Source organism: Mastigoproctus giganteus, chromosome 7 (assembly GCF_048544385.1).
Source record: "Mastigoproctus giganteus isolate SK-2022 chromosome 7, ASM4854438v1, whole genome shotgun sequence".
NCBI lineage: Eukaryota > Metazoa > Arthropoda > Arachnida > Uropygi > Thelyphonidae > Mastigoproctus > Mastigoproctus giganteus.
Genome location: NC_143581.1, coordinates 34520259 through 34541071, shown reverse-complemented (window position 1 = coordinate 34541071; position 20813 = coordinate 34520259). Strand labels below are relative to the sequence as shown.

General features: G+C 36.8%; 1 protein-coding gene across 1 annotated transcript in view; it reads right to left on the bottom strand.

Annotated features, from left to right (window-relative positions):
• Cbp53E (Calbindin 53E) overlaps positions 1-20813 on the bottom strand; it is a 279859-nt gene that overhangs the window by 59436 nt on the left and 199610 nt on the right. The window contains exon 3 of the mRNA XM_090377611.1: positions 4817-4909. Coding sequence (XP_090233737.1) covers positions 4817-4909 — 93 coding nt within the window. The remainder of the gene's footprint in view (positions 1-4816; positions 4910-20813) is intronic.

The window sequence follows — 20813 nt, the reverse complement described above, 5'->3', positions numbered from 1 at the left end:
ATCGCGCCTATTACTCTGGCTCAGTTTGCTTGTATAGGGCCACAGTTGTGGCCCTATACAAGCAAACTTGTATAGACATTGTGGTATCGTTCGGTTTTGGCTGCACAATATGCGTGCTAGTATCAGTGAAAATAATCATAAAATTAAATATGCAAAACTAGAAGAGGAACTGATTTGATTTTTTAGTTCATTTCAGATTAATCCCTCCCGTGGCTTACTGCTAACAAGTCAATGAGACCGCCGTAGACGAGTGGTCAAGCACGAAGGTGCATAAGTATAGGTGTCTTGAGTAACCGGAGTTCAAGCCCGTGATTGCTAAATGCGGTGCTGTTTCTTGTATTCCCTCTATCTTGTGAACTCCTCTGACTGTGTTGTTGTCCTGGAGTATAAACAGAAAATTTATTTTACTTCAAACATCAATAACGTTGATAACACTGTTCGAGTTCGTCGCCCACGCAACTAACTCAACTAATTTATCATTATAAATATTTTGCATAGATTTTTCCCAGAAGCTAGAGTTTTTCATCCAGTAAACATGCAAACCGATATAGAATACACGCAATTTAGAGATACACCTTATGGCCTAAGCTGTCCTCGCGAAATTCAAAACCAGTTTGTTTCAAACAATGGAAAATGTGTAATTTGATTAACTTTTGCATATGAGTGAATAACGTGCTTTCATTTACTAGGCATTTCATTTATTTTCATTCATATAGAGATTGAAGCTTTAGCAAGACATGCTGCTACATCTTTAATATTTAGATCGAGAGTAATCCAGTTAATAGATTATTACGATCTTCCTCCTTCCTAAACAAACTTTACTTCCAACTATATTAGATCTTTCCTACATTAGAGAATCCGCAGAATTAAGGTAGAATTTGATTAACAAAACTCCAGAGGAGCTTAACTTGCGACATATTAAAAGTGTTCTAACCATTAAATATTAACGCAACTTATAAAAGGCTTTCGCCCTAGATTTTATGCAATATGTGTATTTCCAAGTATGTTTGTCTTTCAAAGGAACGCCTGCTTTCGATCAAAAGAAAAGGAGTAGGACGAGGTGGTGGTGGGGGCGAAGAGCCCGCTTTTCGTCCCTGTTACATGTGTGTTGTTTTTTATAAGGCATATTTAGTGGCCGTGTCCCTCAACCGTTGCGAATTCCAGAGGGGAGTTTTGTAATATCTAATGTAAAACTCAATTATTGATGGAAATGGGCATCCAAACCAAACATTCTATTTCATGAATTTCGAAGAAAAGAAGTTCGTCAGGAAAGCAATAGTCAGATTTGTGAAGAATGATAGAATCGGTAAGACGAAATGAAAAAGGGAAATTATAGCAACACCAGCATATAATAATTGTATTATTGGAAATACCAAACATTTCAGAATTTAAATGTTTGGTATTTCCAATAATACAATTATGATGTGTGGGTGTTGCTATAATTTCCCAGGTTGAGCAATTACTATCAATTTCACTCCAAAGCACTTTGAGGAATGACGACCTGTCCTACATAACCTTCGACCTGGCTCTCCATCCAAATTTACTTAAAATAACTCCAGCGAAAAACTTTTCTCAGTAAACACATTTCAAAAGTTTTATACCAACATAAAATATGTTACACGAAAGAAGGGCGAATCTGATTTGCTGTTTCTTCGCGCAACATTTTCCCTATTCGTTCATGCATCTATACGAAATTAGGATCAGCACTTAAAAAGAGGTGTAGACAGGCACGTGCAGACTGTGCAAGGGCGAATCTGTCTTACGCTGCCAATTACGAAAAAGTCAATGGAGAGTTGAATTGCGTGACGTTGCCAGGATGAGTACTCCATTGTTCCTTCGAGTACGAAAAATTCCCTCGCATGGGATTCTGCACGTGCAGTAGCAAGAGATGGAGAGCATCATCGTCACCGCTAAACAATTCTTTTGTTGTGCTGCTATGAAATATTGCCGAAAGGCATTTTCCTCCTTATTCGATAGAGAGCTTCGTCATCCGACTAACACAGTGTAAGATAGATTGCCGGCTCCGGTGGACGATCTTAAAACTGCAACTTTAACATTGTTCATCCAGTGTTCTGCATGCTTTAATAATTAAAGAAGAGTGATTTTTTTTCGAACATACGCACGCCATTAGAAGATAGAACGAAAATAATAACTAAAACTAAAATAATTTTTTTGCTTATACTCTAAGACAGGGCTTCCCAAACTAGGGTCCGTATACCAGTACCGGGGGGGGGGGTCCGCGAAACGGAGCCTCTGGAACTGGTAAAATTATTCGTTAGCAACTTGATGATAAATAAAGTTATTATATATTTATGTAAAAATAAGAATAAAGTTAAGTTATTTTTTAAACATAGCCCTTTGAATTTTCTTTTCAGAAAAACCCAGTTTCACACACACACACACACACACACACACACACACACACACACACACACACACACACAGAGAAACATATGCACATATATATGGTTCCTCAAACGTTTTTTTGATTTTTGAAGGGTCCATAAACTTTTTTGATTTTTTAGAGGATCCGTAGATCTCAGTAGTTGGGGAATCACTGCTCTAAGACAACCACATGAGATCAGAGAAGTTCACAAGATAGAGAGAGAGAGGATCCAATAACGTAATCGTATTTAGTAGTCACTTCGCTCTTGAGCACTAGGCTACACCTTTGTCATTTTTTTCTGTTGTTTGTATGTTGGGACATCGGGAAAAAATATGCGCCAAGTTTCTGAGACATAAATCCGGCATTGACGACTACAGCTCTGAACAGGGTGAGATCGTTCACTTCTACTGATCAGGTAGGTGTATGATACAGAAATTCTGTTAGATGTTGCCTTATAGCAGAATCTCGTGGAGATGCCAACAGTCTTCTTGGATTTTAATGCCTCAAAAATTACTAAAAGAAACAAAAGTGTGTTAAAAACGGTTGGGAAGAATCGCAGTTTTTTAAGTAACGGATGGCTTGAGTTATCATGGGTGGGTTGTTGTTTAACATGTCTTTTACCGCGATAAGCAATAAACTGTGATACTTGATGGTTTAAAGAGTGAGGATACGGCCTATATACACATTTTCTTTTTTCCCCTTTTTTTTTCAAAAGCATGCCTACTGTTGCCGGTAATCACTACCAAATGCTGGAAGGGGAAAGACATAAGCTTCATACTACATAGTCACTTTTGTAGTACTGAGGTACTATAAAATGATAAGAGTACTATATAAACAAGTTAGCTAATGTCGCAGTGCGTTACATTTCAGACGCGTTTGATTTTTTTTACATTTTCTTAAATTAAATGATTTTTTCTCCATTTTCTATGATTAATAGAAATGACAAGTAAATATAGTTATCTCCTTATCAATATATAGTTATCTCCTTATCAATTAATTACTAAGTTATAGTTTTATAGAACACTTAATAAAGCTCTATAGGTTTATGTTTTCTAAACTTAGTCATTTAGTTTAATTATAACTGTATATTTATTGATCTCCTTCCGTATTACATTTTTTTTTAAAGTGTCTTTTCTTTCTGTATATGTGTCTCTTCACAAACTATTTCAGATATCACCTTCAGGAGTCATGTATACACGCGAAGCATGCACGTCCTATCTAAATTTAGAAATACTGTACTGCTTTAAAACTACATGTAAACTATGAATTTATTTTTTCCGGAAAAAGGAAATAATAATTTGCCGGATTTCTATTTGTCCGATTTTTATGAAATTCGGTTGGGATCGATAAATATTTTTACCAAGTCCAAATACATAATTTCATGAAAATCCGTCCATTGGGAGTTCCTCTGTTACATGAGAACGGACACACATCATGAAGACAATTTTTGCAGTTTTGAAACTATCCGTTTTTAAGTCACTATGTATTGGAATTTCTTTCTTTCTTTCTTTCTTTTGTTTTATGTATCTTCCTCAATATTATTTAACAATATACAGTATTACATTTAACAATATATTATATTAACAAAAAGAATGTTAATAGTATCATGTAATAATAAAGTTGGATTTTTATATTTAACTATTAAATGTAAAAAATGAAACAGTAAATATAAACGCTGATCAACAGAAATTAAATCCTGTTTTGAAAAATAAATAAGCACTCGTCTTTTATAAAAAGCCATCGAAGTGACTATAAACTTAAATACTATAGCTCGTAGTAAATAACTTGAGAATGCTATTAATTTTTTCACTTGTCGTCCAGCGCTCATGAAATTGTGGCTGTTTTTACATTTTCAATTCAGAATTAAAATCTTTGAGTCGACATAGGGGCTGCTTACAGTAACTGTAGAAGGACCCTAGGCGAAGTATGACTTGGGACCCCCCCCCCCCCAAAGTTTAATGTTTTTACTTTTTTTTAAGATTCAAGATGTTACAATTTCATACCAGTTTATTTATATTAACAAAAGCGAAAAGGATAGGAAAATATTAAAACTAAAAATTATCGAAGCTTAATTAAGATACTTTCCAAAGCACAGTACAGTATTTAACATTTCATACATTCAGACTAACGCAAAAAAAAAAAAAAAAAAAAAAAACTTATGTCCTTTACGGCTACTTGCCAAGATATGTGGGGCCGGGATTGAGGAAAAGAAAAACACACTATGTCAAGCGGCCATGCTTGACACAGTAGGTTTTTTGTTTTGATTTATCATTGAAGTGACCTTAAAGTCTCACAGAAATGAAACTGCAACAAAATTATTATAAAATGAATTAACTTTGCATACACTTCCAGCAACCTTTGTAAAGTTCTTAATTTAAGAATGTTAGCGAAGTGTATATCATGTAAATCAATATAAAACAAATTTCTTACTTCTCTAATTTCAATCTTCCCATCTTTGTTATCATCATAAGCTTCCATGAAGCACTCCTTTAGTTCTGCCATCATCGAATCAGAGACCACTTGCTGGAGAAGAAAAAACATGCAATACTTCAATGTCTTTTGGAATATTTCTGGGAAATTGTTAATATAAATAAAATCACTGATAAGCTAAGGTAATTAAGGATTATGTTAAATTTTATAAAATTCCTAATACTCATTCTGTTAATCATTGCTTTTGTATAACGATTACATGGCAATCGCGTAAAAAAAAAAAGTGAAAACAGGGATTTTGAAATAATACACCGACCAGTGATAGCATAACAAAAAGAAAACAAATACTGAATTCCACGAAAAAAATCAATTAAATATTTCACACCGTCTTCGCTAACACAACACCTTTAAATGGGGTTAACCACGGTTAAAGTTTTCTGACAGAACAGAAGCACCAGTCGTAAAATGTTTATACTGGTAATAATATAACAGTTTAAATTTTCGTCACAAGATGGCGGTACTAGGAAAAAGACTGCTTTGCGAGAATTGTGGAGTAGAAAGTGTCAATTTTTCCACCCAGAATAAAATACAGTACGTATTTTACAGAAAAATTATTGAAAGGCGTTAGGATATGTCACAGTGGTACTTACGCCAAGGTAAATAAAGACAATCGTACAGGCCTCGTCGGGGAGGGGGGGGGCATACTTTACTATTTTCTCCTTTTATTGTTATTCTTATTTATTTTATTATTATATTTATTATTAGTTTAGCAGCTATATGAGAATGATCATCAACAATCGAACCACCAACATCAAGTGGCCCAATCTGATTCATCCCCTTCCTTTTAGAGTTTATATAAGTAAAGAAGTCCTTGCTGTCCTTAGCATCCTTTACCAAAGATTTCTCGTAAACTGCCTTCGCTTGCCTAATCTCCTTTGTGACTTGATTACAGCCTAGCTTATATCTGCGATAGGCTTCTGTGTCGCCTGATAATTTATATGCATCCCATGCATTTTCTTCTCTGCCACGAGTCCTATTAGTTCATGTGACATCCATTTAGACCTAAACCTTGAACAATATTTCTTAATCGGTATGAAAAGCCTAGTAGCTTCCACGATTAATTCCTTGAATGCTTCCCACTTAGAATTTGCTGTTGGTAACAGCATCAGTTGATCCCACTGTAATTACCTTTACAGAAGCAAAAACCCTTCCCTTTATCCCTGATGGTAATTGTATCTTTAAGTAAATCCCACGTCATTACACTGTAATCTGGAAATTCTTAATACACGAATAATTATTCATGTTACAACAGCTTGTTATTACAAACACACATAATTTTTTCCGATTTACTCAAGAGTAGAGAAGGACTACAAATTGGTATTTCGAGTAGGGTCATTTTCTTCTTCAAATTCGCGGACTAAATAGTAATAACTACAAAGGAAATAAACATATACCATTCTGCATCCCCGGTAAGAGAAAAAAAATTATTAACTTAATGAAAATATTAATAATTAAACAAATGATATTAATGTTCGTATTATGATATTAATCAATACTTTTAATTAATTTGAGCATTAATTAGGTCATAAAATATAAGGATCATTATAAAAAATGAAACAATTATTAAATTGTATGGAGTTAGGAGGATTATCCCAATGTGCTCACCACCTTTCCTTTTCTGTTTGCGGCTAGCAGGATTTAAACTGCACATTTAACTGCACTGGTATTAGTAGTGGCAAATGATGCAAGGAAGCAAGCTTATATGTATAGTATCAGCCAAATAACAACAAAAGACATCATCTGTCAAGACCATCACTCATACCATTTAAAGACAAACATTTCAATCCCATTTCCTGGGAAGTACCTAGTTTCCAGAAGCTGCAATTTGCAGAAATGAGGTCATTGATGGAAGGGTACCCTTTTGTGCCTTGTCTAATCTTGTTGCTCTTCTCTCCACTCGTTCCATACAGATCCACATCCTTCTTAAAATGAGGATTCTAGACCTCTATGCAGACCTGAATTTGCGGCCTTATACAACGGGATTATCACCTCCTTGTTTCTGCTGGAAAAATTCCTGTATGCCACTGACAGAACCCTATGAGCTATTCTAGCAGCCTGTCTGCAGTGCTAGACAACATGTTAGACTGCAAAATTGTCCCTAGATATGCCTTAGTTGCTAATGCGCCAATAAAAATCCAAACCAAACCAAGCCCCTAGATATTTTTCGGTCTCCACTACCATGAGCGGAGAACGAAAAAGACATACGACCCAACATAAGACCAGCACCTTGCTTTTTATCGATGTTAAAACTACAATTGCCACTTCCCAGCCATCTGCTTAAATTTTCTAGGTTTTGTTGCAGTAGCATACTATGGTTTCTGTCATTAACTACTCTGCCAACCTTTGTATCATCTGCAAACTTAGACATTAAACATGATATGCTTTCATCAATCTCATTAATTTTTTCACTTGTCGTCGAGCGCTCACGAAATTGTGGTTGTTTTTACATTTTACTGTGGCTGCTTACAGTAACTGTAGAGGGACCCTAGGCAAAGTATGATTGTGATTTTCCCCAAGTTTAATATTTTTACTTTTTTTAAGATTCAAGATCTTACAATTTCATACCAGTACAAAATTTATATTAACAAAAGCGAAAAGGATAGGAAAATATTAAAACTAAAAATTATCGAAGCTTAATTACGATCTCATTAATACATACTGAAAATAATAAGAGGCCCAGCACTGAACGCTGAGGGATACTACTAATAGCATTAATCCACGAAGAGCAGTGGCCGTTAACATCTACACTTGCTTACCAACCACACTTCTCAATTCCGAGAATAGAACAAACTTTGCCTTTACAATAAGTTGCAGTGGTACTGTACCAATTTCAAATGAATGCTACAATTTGTTTTGAAAGGTAAATGTAGCGATGGGATAATAGCTAAATAGCAGATTAACCTTTTACATTTTCATACCCTAACTTACTCACTCAAGTTCCCAGTAATGCAGCCATAGTAGTGGTAAGGGGATATATCATTATTGACCATTTCAAGAGGTCTCGTTATACAATGTGCAGAATATTAACCTGGAAAGAATAGTCTCGAGTACGTGACGGTTTGCAGTTCTTGCGAGTTATCGGCAACATTCCCGGAACAAATAATTTCGGAGGGCAGGTTGCCAATTCCGGGAACCTGTAGCCTGGTAACCCTAGTTTCGGTAATAATTATTTGACGTTTCCTTTGGATCTCCATCTGTAGGAATACGTGTATACGAATATTTTTTTCAAATTATTGCAAATTTATAAATTGGCCCATGCATGTTCCACATAAGTAATCTGCAAAATGCTGTAAAAGGTTTACTGTCAAAAGATTTTTAGCTCTTTAAGTGTTTCCCATTTCTATCAATTATTTAAGATTAAACTTAAAAGGAGAGAGATTAAGAATGTAATGTAGTCGTAACTACCCTACTTTGTATGTATACTCTATTAGGTAAATTCATTCAGATTAAATCAGGTCACCAAGATAAGACAAAGAAATTCAATTTATTTATTTTCTAGACTCGACAATGACAATCTCATAATTATTACATAACTGATTAAAAATTGCGAGGCATATCTTCAACTTCTCTTTCCTCAAAATTCACACAATTTATTTAATTTTAAAAATAGTGCAGCGTTATATAAACACTTCTTACAATAACCTTAATTTCTCTTCCTCTACACGTAGAAAACGATATCCACAAGAATTTCGTTATGCAGAAGAAAAAGCTTCTATTATTTTTTTCTGTTGTGAAAATTGGATGGAGGAACGGAAACACAGTGGAAACCGTCCTTACCATATGCATAGAGTTTCCTTGGAAATCTTTAAAAATATCAAATAGATTTGTACTATCCTGGTCATCTGTAATTACATCAGAAACAATTTAAGAATACAACTACTGCACCCTAAAGGACATTAAGGAGTAATTTACAAGGATCGAAGAATTAATGTACATCCAAAATGATCCTCGGAGATAATTGCATTCTGCTTCTAAATATATCGAACCTTATCACAATATCTTGAAGATTTAGAATGACGGTATTTCTGCGTTCTCAATATACTTCTTAAGAAAAACACATTAGGAAATGTAAAATTTTCTCTAAAAAAAAAGTCATTTTGTGGAATATTTAGATAGAGAAAGGAAAGAAGTTGTAACCCCATAACTATCCTGAAAGAACTTTCTGACATTATTCAAGCGAATCATGTTAACGGCGACAGACAGTAGACACTTTATCGATTTCAACATCAGGCTGCAGTTCAACATCAGGCTGCAGTTGTCAGAGCAACAGTTGCCACGAGACGCAGTACAGAGTATTCTACAGATACACGGCTTTAGAAAAGGTAAGAGGATATCAAAGTAATGCGTGGAAAGGACATTAAGAACCTAAGAAAACTGCGCAAACATCAACATATGTGGGGGTCAGTGAAATGATGCGTGTGTCTATCACTCTATACATTTCTTAGATTAGGGATAAAACCACTATTTGAGTTATACCTCTTCACAGGTCGGCAGAACCCTGCTGAAGTATTTTTAAGCGAATTCCAACTGAAATAATAATTTACTTTTCTACAAAATGTGTAACGGAAAAATTCCAGTCGTAGCTATTTTTGGATATACTTATATGTACGTGGTATGTTGACACGGACTTATTCATATAAAAAAACAAGTCGAATTTTACTTTCTAAGTGCTCTTTTCCGAGTGTCGATTACAGCTATTACAAATATTTCCAACTGTCACTAGTTTGTTACATTTTTCAAATTATGCCAGTAGGCCAAGCAGAGCAAGGAAGGAGGCACTATTTGAAAGTGCGTTCTTCCCCCTCAACCCCAACTAACTAGCCTATATGATATAGCCGAGTAGTCAAACACTATGTGCATAAGTGCCTTGAGTGACCGGGGTTCAACCCCGTCACTGCTAAATACGGTGCTGTTTCTTGTATTCTTTCTATCTTGTAACCTCCTCTGACCGTGTGGTCGTCCCGGAGTATAAACAGAACATTTATTTATTTATTTATATGAATTTCCACTATAAAATATTTTAACTCGTCGGGGCAAGGGTGGAATGTACCCATTTCAACTTTATCCCGAGGCCGGCGCCACGGTGATGATAGCTTCGCCTCAACTGTGGAATCAGTGAGTGTGACTAGAAAGTTCCATTAAGAGGCTGCTGTTCTAACCAACGACAAAGCTTATATCGTTGGTTAGAACAGTTGTGCGTCTCAGTATCACGTGTTTCACAATATTAAATTAAATTACAATACTTTTTACTTTAAAAAAAAAAAAAAGTTAAAATTTCTGACAAATTTGTGGAACAGTGGTTTTTAAACACTACAACGGCTCGAATCCAACCAAGAGAAGCAGTTCCGCGCCATGGAAATCTAGTTAAAATGAGGAAAACTCTCACCGAAAATTAAGACGTGATATAAGAAGTTTATGAGGGGTCCGCAACATCGAAGGAATGAATTTTAGGGTGGTACAAATGATTTTATGAAAGAAGAGACAATCCATGAAAATTCATATCCGGTCGTCCGACGATATTGTCGGACAGTACTGATGAAAATGTTGAAAAAGTGGGGCAGGGCATTTGTGCAGATCGAAGAATGGCTATTAGAATAATAGCGGGATAATGAGGACGGATACAAAGAGTGTTCATTAACTTTTAACATTCAGTCACAAAGTGAAGAATATCTATGCAAAGACTTTGAACAAAATTCAAGCGGAGTCAAACTTATTGGATAAAGTCATCATATGGGGGACTAAGACATGGATTCGCTAAAATTTCCAGACCGAAAGGAAGAGCGAACAGTAGAAGACAGCGAGTTCTCTAAGACAGACAACAAAGAAAGAGATAAGAATATCGAAATTCAAGACCGATCGCTTCTTTGAAAAAAAAAAAAAAAAAAAAGAAGAAGAAAGAAAAGAAAACACTGTCCGTACAGTCCTGCATTTTACCTTCAAGCTCTGAAGTATTTCGGGAAAACAGGCGGAACCTTATCCGATTTCTTTCTATTCCCAAGGAGTAAAATTTAATTGAAAATGGCAGACAAGTTTTTTTGAGTTTTTAGAGTACCGTACGTCGGGGACACTAATATCGATATGACTAAACGAGTTCGAGAAATACTTCCAATTATGGCAGAAAAGAATAGCTTCATGCACAGCTGCCCAAAGGCACCACTTTAATGGAAACAAAAGCATATCATTAAGTACAATTTTAACTTATTTATGCAGTCATTCCTGGACATTTCTGGTTACATAATACTCCAGGGGCTCACATCTGGTGAGTATGGGCTTGGCACACCCAGGGTCCTGAGGTGGATATCATCATTCTCCTCTTTCTTGGTGATTCCTTTCTAATCTCTCTCTCTCTCTCTCTCTCTCTCAGGGTAACTTGAAAAAAATTTTTTTTTTTTTTGGCTGGTGCAGCATAAGCTTCAGGCTTCCTTGCACCATATGGCTAATAATAATATATTATCCCCCCCCTCTCTCTCACTCCTCTATTTTATGAGACTGTTATATTTACTTATGTCGATATGTATATATAAATTTTGATTCGAGCGTTTCATTCTCCGTATAACTTGCGCCATCTATCCGTTAAAATATTCATTATTTCTTTAAATGGAACAGATCAAGTTAAAAATTAATTTTTAGTGTTAGTATTGATAGTGACAAATGATACAAGAAAAAAAAAAATTCCCATTTCATCTATCTATCCCCTAATAGTTTTAACAGTTCTTCCTTAAATTTATTCAAACTGTCCATTTCCACAACAACGGATGGAAGCTTGTTCCAACAATCAACCACCCGTTGGCTGAAGGCAAACCGCACCATCTGCAACAACCCTTCTGCAATTTGAATTTATGCCCTCTCATGTGCATAGTTTGGACAAGAAGAAGAATCCCATTAGCATTGAGTTTGCTCAAGCCATACAAAATTCAAAGCCTTAAACACCTCAATCACATCACCCCTTTGTTGCGCTCAGCGATCTCGCTGTATTTTTCTGTTCACGTTCCGACAGTTCTACATCCTTCCTAAAATGATGCCTACAGACCTGCATGCAGTACTCAAAATGTGGCCTGACCATTGCCGTATACAATGGAATAATCACGTCCATATCTCTGCTATAGTTTAATAAGTAGCAGCAGTGAGAATGGGTTGGCGAGAAGGGCATCACCGATATGTTAGAAATCTATACAGGTCACCGAGAACTTGTTTTCAGTGATCTGTATAAATTTTCCTTAGATAGCTGCTGGTGATCGATGGAAAGCTTGTTGGCAATTTCTGTGGTACCGGCTGGGAACATTCGATCGATTCAACCGATGGCGGTATATTCGAAGTGGGGTTGCTGGTTGTTTTCTTGTAGATAATGCACTTGTGTCATTTTAAGGGGTGAGGATCAATAGTGAGAGGCTGGGTGCGTCCATTTGGTGGGTGATGAGTGTGGCCAGGATTTGTATATTTCTGAAGTAATATTAATTTGAATGGATGGAGGATGAGAGTGGCGTGGAGATAGGATCTTGAAATATGGTAAATAGCCGCCTTGTCACCTTCAAAGGCAACGCATTAAAAAACCAAATGCCTCTATCCAAGCGATTGGATAGAGGCATTTGGTTGCATAAAGAATAATTAGATTAGGCTCTGATTCCTGTAAGTTTCTGTTTGATGGCCCAGAGAGAGAGAGAGAGCACGATTAATTTTTAGTTCGGTAGCCTTAATATGCTTTGAGAAGTTTAGTGCACAGTCCCAAACTGCTCCTAGGTCGTAGTGGGAAGAGGGTTTTTTGGATGGCTTTGCCTTGAATGTAGATGCCGATGTTCGGAATACATTTCTTGGTGAACGGCATTTGAGCTGATTTGGTTGTTTAAGCGAAAGACTGGCGTATTGGAGACAAGTTTCAAAGTTTGTGATAATTTTGGCGGCTTCCAGGTTGTCTTTTTCTGCATCTGCTGGAATGTTAGAGGAGAGATAAAGAGCTTCAAATCGTCAAGTATAGGAAATAAAGTTGTCATGGACACTGAAAAAGGATTCTAGAACAGCAGCAAACAGCATGTCTGGGAGGATTGCACGTTGTGGTAACCCATAGGTATCAAATTTAAGTCGGACCTGACTGTGTTTGATAAGAAGGGTCCTGTCCCTCAAAATGTTCATAAGGAGTTTTAGCAGATTGCTTGAATCCTAAAATACTGACGGAGAATTACATTTAATGCGTAGATGTCTAGACTGTCAAACGCTATCGAGATATCCAGGAAAATTACATCAAGTTATTCTTTACGATGAAGCATCCTTTGAATTGGTTTACATGGTACAAAATTGAACAATAACATACTATAGGTACACGCAGCTATGATGATAAGAATAAAATAATAAAAATTGTTATGTTTACAGATATAATAAGTTCGCTTGTCAGTGCTTGCTTAATATTCATTAAAATGTTCAAAAGTGCTCAACCACTAGATATCCACTCTAAAATGCGGAAAATTTTTTTAAAATTCACCCGATTTTAAAAAGTTTACTGTATATTCACTGGCATGGATCATTAATTAGTGGAAAATATTCCATGAAAAGTACTTGTTGTATTACGGTGATTTAGTTCATATTTTTAGTATAGGTGGGCCTGTACCTAAAATATGATCGCTAAACAGTTGCTTTTTTTTTCTTTTAATGTCCCACTCCTTATAGTAACAGTGTAGATAATGAACTGAATTTAAATTACATTATATAAATTTTAATCATATTAAATTGAATAAAATAAACGATACTGAAAGGAAAATCTCAAAGGAATTCTATACTTCATTTTCTAATCTTCAGAAGATCATTAACAGAAATCGCAACTTTCTGGAACCTGCTTTAACAAGATTCTCTCTACGAATACTCCTGCGGCAGTGCTAAATTGGGAGAGGACTGTGGAAGCAGAGCTTTGTGCTGTATCCTTGACTGCCTCCCACCCAACGAGTTAAAAGTGGTAAGATATAACAATTATCTTATTTAATGTTTCCCAATATCACGAAAGGTTTCGTTTCAGATTCAGCTTCCGAGTCTCACCACCCATAATTCGGTACTGGCCTCAGGCTACCAGAGTTACTGCTACCTTGTAATCGATAGTTAAATTTGACATGCCAAACATTTACGAGCATCGCTTCTCCTTAGTAATGCTCATTATTCCTCTCTGACCAAAGTGAGTAGAGGCCCGTTTTCCTAAAGGAATCTTCCATACAATGAGCATCTGTAATGTGATGCTTCCGGAATGAAGCATATTTGTAACGCGAAAATGGGACAATGCAATTACTACAATATCATTACTGTAGTCAAGTATCGCTAACTGTCTCTGTGTTCGCTTGCAGATTCGCCTTCTTTTTTTTTCTCAAGAGATCAGCGCTCACCATATCTTACCGTTTGAGGGCGTTAAAACTCAACATGAGCGCAATTCTAGCACAAGATACTTCCTGTTGATGTTTCTAAATTTGCTATATGAAGTATATAATATAGCTAATATAGACTGCACAGCTGAATTATAAGCATTATCATGCTTAAGTATTTGTTGGCTGTAGGCGCACAATTTTGTTAACTATTAACCAACTGTTAAATTCTGAGTTATTGTGTAATGGGGGTATTATCCACTGGTGAAACTACCGGGGGGGGGGGAGATGATAATTGGCTTGATATGGCATCGTTGTTCAAGTTCACGAGAGTGTGAGGAAGGCTTAAGAATACCGCGGTGTGCCAGAATTTGCAGTTTCGTTACTGGTATTACCGTCCTTCATCACAGGATAGTGGTTTTGCCATTTTTCATGTTTAGGAAAGTCGACGACTTTAAAAAGCCGATCGCGGGCGGAGGGTTTAGGGTTCCCGCCGTTATTTAGAGGTTTTAGGCCGGAATAACATCCAAATCGGCCCTTGAAAAACACATACACACACTCAGACATAATACACTTACTAGTAAAAATAATAAGAGGAGTTTACCTCAATATAGTGCGTAGAACACTTCCGTATGATACCCTCCAGAAATTAAAACGGAAAAAACGAAAACTTACCGGTACATTAGAGTAAAATATAAATAATTAAATAATCAATTTAACACAATTCAAATCAATTTAAAACAATTAAAAATCAAATTAACGCAATTCAAAAAATCTAATGAAAATATTCAAAACGATTTTCTCAATACTCATTTTTGATTTCTCAAAACTCAATATGTTCTACGTTGATAATATTATTATCAACGTAGAACATATTGAGTAGTACAGCTTGATTCATACTATCTAATAGTACACTTACGTATAAGGATTTAAGTTACGCTTGGGAGTCGTTAACATAATTGTTATTACTGGCATTATCCTCCACACAAACGTCTATTTTATATTGTGAATATGTGTAAATATCTAAATATCATACGAGGTGTGGCAATAAAGTTCCCGGACTGATGCTGTTACGGTCATGTTCGTTTAGCTTGAAAATAAATGGTAGTGGCATGTTGTAGTTCAAATTTCCTCCAAAAGATGGTGGTACATATGTTGTCCAGTAGGCTGACAGGTTGCAAGTAACAATTTCGTTAGCAGCGTTAACTGTCCGTGTCACGATTTTGCAATGGGGCAACGAATGGATATCAAATTTTGCTTTAAACTAGAAAAATCTGCAACAGAAACGTATGAAATGTTAAAAATTGTTAATGGCGATGAAGCGTTAAGTCGTACCAGTGCGTTTGAATGGTATAAGTGGTTCAAAGACGGACGAGGGGATGTTCCCGATTATCCAAGAAGTGGGCGTCCGTCAACCTCTCAAAATGAGAACAAAAATGAGGACAGAGTTGTAAAAGTTTGGAAAATTGTGGCAAGAGATCGTTGTTTGATCTTCAGATCGATAGTTGAAGATTTGTATACGAATAAAGAGACGATCTGTCAAATTCTGCATGAAGATTTAAGGAAAAGGAAGGTGTGTGTAAATATTGTGCCTCAAGGATGAACAGAAGAAACGAAGAGTATCATCATGCAATGACTTCATCCAGACTGGTCAAGACAATCCTAATTTCCTCGACTGTACTGGCCCTGGAGATGAGTATTGGGTGTTTAAAGCAGGATCACGACTCACAGCATGAGAGCCATGATCCTGCTGATGTTATTTAAGGATGTACAGTGACAGTCACGTTTTACTGTTGATAAAGGAGGTGGTCGCCTTTGAAAGCTATCGTTGTTTTATCACTGAACTCTACAGTTGTCAATGTATTTTATTTTTACAAAAAAAAAAAAAAAAAATTAATAATAAATTAATTAATAAAATAAAATAAATAAATAAAAAATTATCTTGTCTTATTTTATTATTATTTTAATAAAGTTTCAGTCAGAACTTTCCCAACCCCAGAGGCCTATTTGAAGAATTTCAACGAATCAGTCCAATTTGTCTGTTGATTATTTCTATTTTTAACAGAAGGAAACACCTGACTTAATTTGATCTTATTTGCCGTTAATTTATAGACAAGACCCCCATGGGTTATTACTCCCCACTGTCTGCACAAAGGTCTGTCATGGCTCATTCTTGTTAGTGGTTATTATTACAAACGTACAAATCGCGCTTCGAGTGACCGTGGTTCAAGGCGTGTGACTACTAAATACGGTAGTAGTTTTTTAATTTTAAGTAGTTTTATTTCTTTCCCGCTGATATTCTTGTCTAAGTTTCTTCATTTCCGAATACCGCCACGAAATAGTTATATATATATATATATATATATAAAAAAAAAAAAAAAAAAAAAAAAAGCGCAGCCATTACAACCCACTGCAGGATGGAAGCCTCCTCAACTTTTCATGCTGAGGGAAATGGACCATAATCTGCCACGCTGGTCCAGTGCGGGTTGGCAGATCGACCGTATTTAGCAGTCAGGGGCTTGAACCCCAGTCTACTCAAAGAGCGTGTGCTACTGCACTCCCGCTCCTGTCCACTCGGCTACGGCCTACGGACAGGATATATATATATATATAAAAATAAAGTCACAATATTTTGAATTTGTACATTTATCCCATTTTACTATTTTAAAAGAAAAACCTTGCTATAGCCCTCATATTATATAATGCATGGAAGCCAGAGGCTTTTGCTGCACTAGCCGAAAAAAAAAAAAAAAAAGTTGAAAAGTAGATGAGAAAATAAATTATGTTTCTTTCCTCACGTAGGTAACTATCCAGTTTACCTTTTGAGCTATTGGAAAGGTGGAATTTCTGCAAGTAAACGCAAGAAACACATAAGATGTGTCCTTGCAGTTAACAAAGCTAATGGAGGAAAAGGTTATTGATGTTCTCCTGGTGCAGGAACCATACGCCAGGAAAGACGTTGATAAAGGATTTCCTTTAAATTATAAGATTGTGCAGACTAGATCTAATGCCCATTCTGCCATTTTTATAAGAAAATGAGAATTTGTGGTTACACAAATTACTGAATTGTGTGAATCACACATGGTATGTGCCGAAATTATATGTGGCATAGGAAGAGTTTTTCTAATCAGCATATATTGTCATGTGAGTGTGGACATGTGTTTTTGTAAAGGGTGGCTCCTTGAACGTCAGTTCATCTAGCCTCGTATCTCTGTGAAGAACAGTATCACTACAAATGGGCCAGATATGTGTGTGACGGAGGTTTGTGTGTGTGTTCTGTTCTGGCCACTTGGCTACCCAGAAGCATCAGTCACCTGGACAGATGATTCTCGGTATTCGCCCACACGGGAAGGTGGGCCAGTTCCAGTAGTGCTCGTGATGTCTCAATTCTTGACTCTGATCCACCTGATGTTGCCAAAAAGTGGGCCAGATTCCTCTGGGGGCCCACTCCAGAGGGAAAAAGGGGGGAAGGAGAAAGGGGTTCCCGCGGCGTAATAAAAAAAAAAAAAGAGGTTCCCGTGGCGTTTAAAAAGAGAAGAAGAGAGCTCTCCTCCTCTTTTTCAATACGCCACAAATTGAAAAAAAAAAAAAAAAATTGAGATTTATTCATCTACAGCAAAATCTATTGTTTTATAAACTGGTGAGGACACAGCCAGAAATCGTAAACATCAAACTGAATGTCAAGTTGAGTTCGGGCCAGAGGTGTGAATAGCTGCTGTCATCTGAGACTACAAGTCTCCTCATAAAAGCTTCTTTTGCAAAAGACTGCAGCGCTCGGTAATTATCAGCATCCTGCACCAACACTGACTCTTGACCAATGGAAAGATTAGGCACTGCTTCCCTAAGCCTGGCCCTAATCCGTATAGTTTGGGCATGAATACAGTACATATTGCAAGTCTTCAACCTCTCCATACTGACATAGATCTGTTGTTGACAACCTAAATTTATATAATTTCATGTTCATCGAACCGTGACCAGTCAAGCAAGTATGAAGTAAACATATCCATACTGAACCAGACATTCATCTTCTTGTTCATCAATGTGTAGCCTCGGGGAAGAATTTTCTCGTAACACAGCCAACTGATGAAGTGCCCCATCTAGATTGCCAAAGGGTTATTAGTTCATTCCAAATTCTTTTACGTTCATGTTTGACATTCGTGTCTAAATTAATTGTGATTCCAAAGAGTTCTGACGGAATTTTACGTTTTAGTCTGTAGGTCAATCCTCTGTAGATCACGTGTAAGTCGAGAGGCAGAAACCCGCCAGGACCTGAAGCGCGGCCCTACAGAATTGGCAAAGCGTTTAAAATTTGCACCAAGGCTTGACAAATGTGCCCCAAAATTCAATTTATGGTCAATAATAACATCCAGAAATTTAGTTTCCGTGACTATAGGGATTTGAGCATTGCCAATTTTACACGTAGGTGGACGCCAGATGTCAAGTTTACCCACAAGAGCCACGATCTTGGTCTTGGAAGGACTTACCTTCAATTTATTTTCGTGGGTTTCGATGCTTTCAAGGCAGATCTTGAGTTGCCGATAAAAAGTACTGTTAGATCATCGGCGTAAGCCATTATCTTGGTATTTTCAAATGTTCTCTTTATCCAGTCCTGTAACACCACGTTCCAGAATAACGGTCCTAGGATGGATCCCTGAGGACACTCTCTAGAAATTTGACGTAGAATCTGGTTATGCTTGGATCTGACTGTGACGAGTCGGTTTGTAAAGTAGCTCTTGACAAGAAGATATAACTGTTGAGGGCATTCTGCAGAACGCAGACGTTCGAGGGCGCTGTCCCGCCAAAGGGAATCAAAGGCACCCTCGAAGTCTATGAATATAGCCAATGTGTATTTGAACGGAGAGTTTTCAACATTGCAAATAAAATATACAAGGGCGTCCTCACAAGATCGGCCTGGAGAAAAACCATACTGATTGGACGCAAGAAGATCTTTTTCAAGGAAAAGAGTGTTCAACCTTAGGGCAACTAGGCGTTCCAACAATTTCCCCAAATTGGCCAGCAGTGAAATTGGCCGATAAGATCTGGGCTCGTCTGGGGGATTGTTGGGCTTTTTAATCAATCTCAGAAGAGCAGTTTTCAGATAAAGATTATCTCTCTCTCAGTTTTTCCAGAGCTCCGGAAAGTGTCTTTCCTCCAAGCATTTGTTAAATAATTGTAATAGAATTTCAGGTTTAAGTTTTGCAGTCTCCACAATAAATATATTCTCCAGCATATCCATACCCGAACATTTTCTTATATTGATTTGTTTTTTATAACTGTCTCTAACTCTGCAGCAATAAATGGTTCAGAATACGAATTTGACATGTACAAGGAGTTTGCAGAGCAAATACCTCTATGAATTTCAGTATCACAACCCGAGTCATCAATCGGAAACAAGATGTCAAATATAACACTTACAGACTCAGACCAGTTTTTAGTCTCTACAGCATTACGTACAATAGTTCCAAGACTTCTTTAGTTTTAAGTTTGTTTCACATAATTTTGTATAATAGCCCCCACGGGTTAGCGTTCCCAGAATTTTGAACAAAATCGGACCAAGTTTCCTTTTTTTCTAGCAGCAATTTCCCTAACATATTTCTTCTTAAGATTAATATACCGACTATTGAGTACCTCAACATCTTCAGGAGACAAATGTCTAATTCTCTGGTAAGTCCTACGCGCTTGGTGAACTTGTATCCTAAGGGCAGACAAGTCCGAAGACCACCAAGGGCAAGTTTTCACATTAACACACTTCTTCCTAGCTGATTTATACGACGCTGTTATCACGGTTTTCTGAACATAAAATGCAGCAGCAGACATGGTATCAAGGCGAGGAGAAGCAGAAGCAGCAGGAAAGTCAGTCTCTATGGCGAATTTAAAGATATCCTGTCAATATTATTTAATGAGAATCGTGTGAATTCGGGTACTGTACTTTCATAAGACAGTGAAGAAACAGAACGAGGAGCTGACACAGTAAAAGCGATAGCTCGGTGATCACTGCACGTCCAAGATGGCTGAAGGGTCCATTCAGATATATCAAATTTGCAATGAGGGTTCGAAAACGTGATATCGATATTCGACTCTCCATTTGAGTTTGAGAAAAATAGCGTCTGTTCAAGAACTATTCAGAATTCCGATTTTGCATTTATGTCTGCAGAAATTAAAATATTACTGGGACCGAGAAGATTAATGACAGCCTCAAGATAATTCAGAAAATTTAACTTCGAATTAAATAAAGCTTCAGGTCACCAGACGGTCTCAGTATACAGAGACAATGTATAAACTAAAGGCGGAGACTGTAGGTCGCAAACTGATTACACAATCCATTAACTACAGTCATATCTAAATTCTCATTCATGACTAAAATGCCAGTTTTAGGGTCTTGCTGTTCAGGCTGGATGACACGAGTAGACAGAGGAAATCCAAGAACTCTTGTGCGATTACCCACATGTCCCTTGGCAACATATGGCTCCTGGATTGTAACTATATCCACATGGTTTTGTTCGGCAGCAATTCTAATTTCGTCTGCAACAACTCTGGAACGCTGCCCGTTAATTTGAATTAACTTTATCTCACGTGATTTTGGCTGCACGTTGGGGACAAAA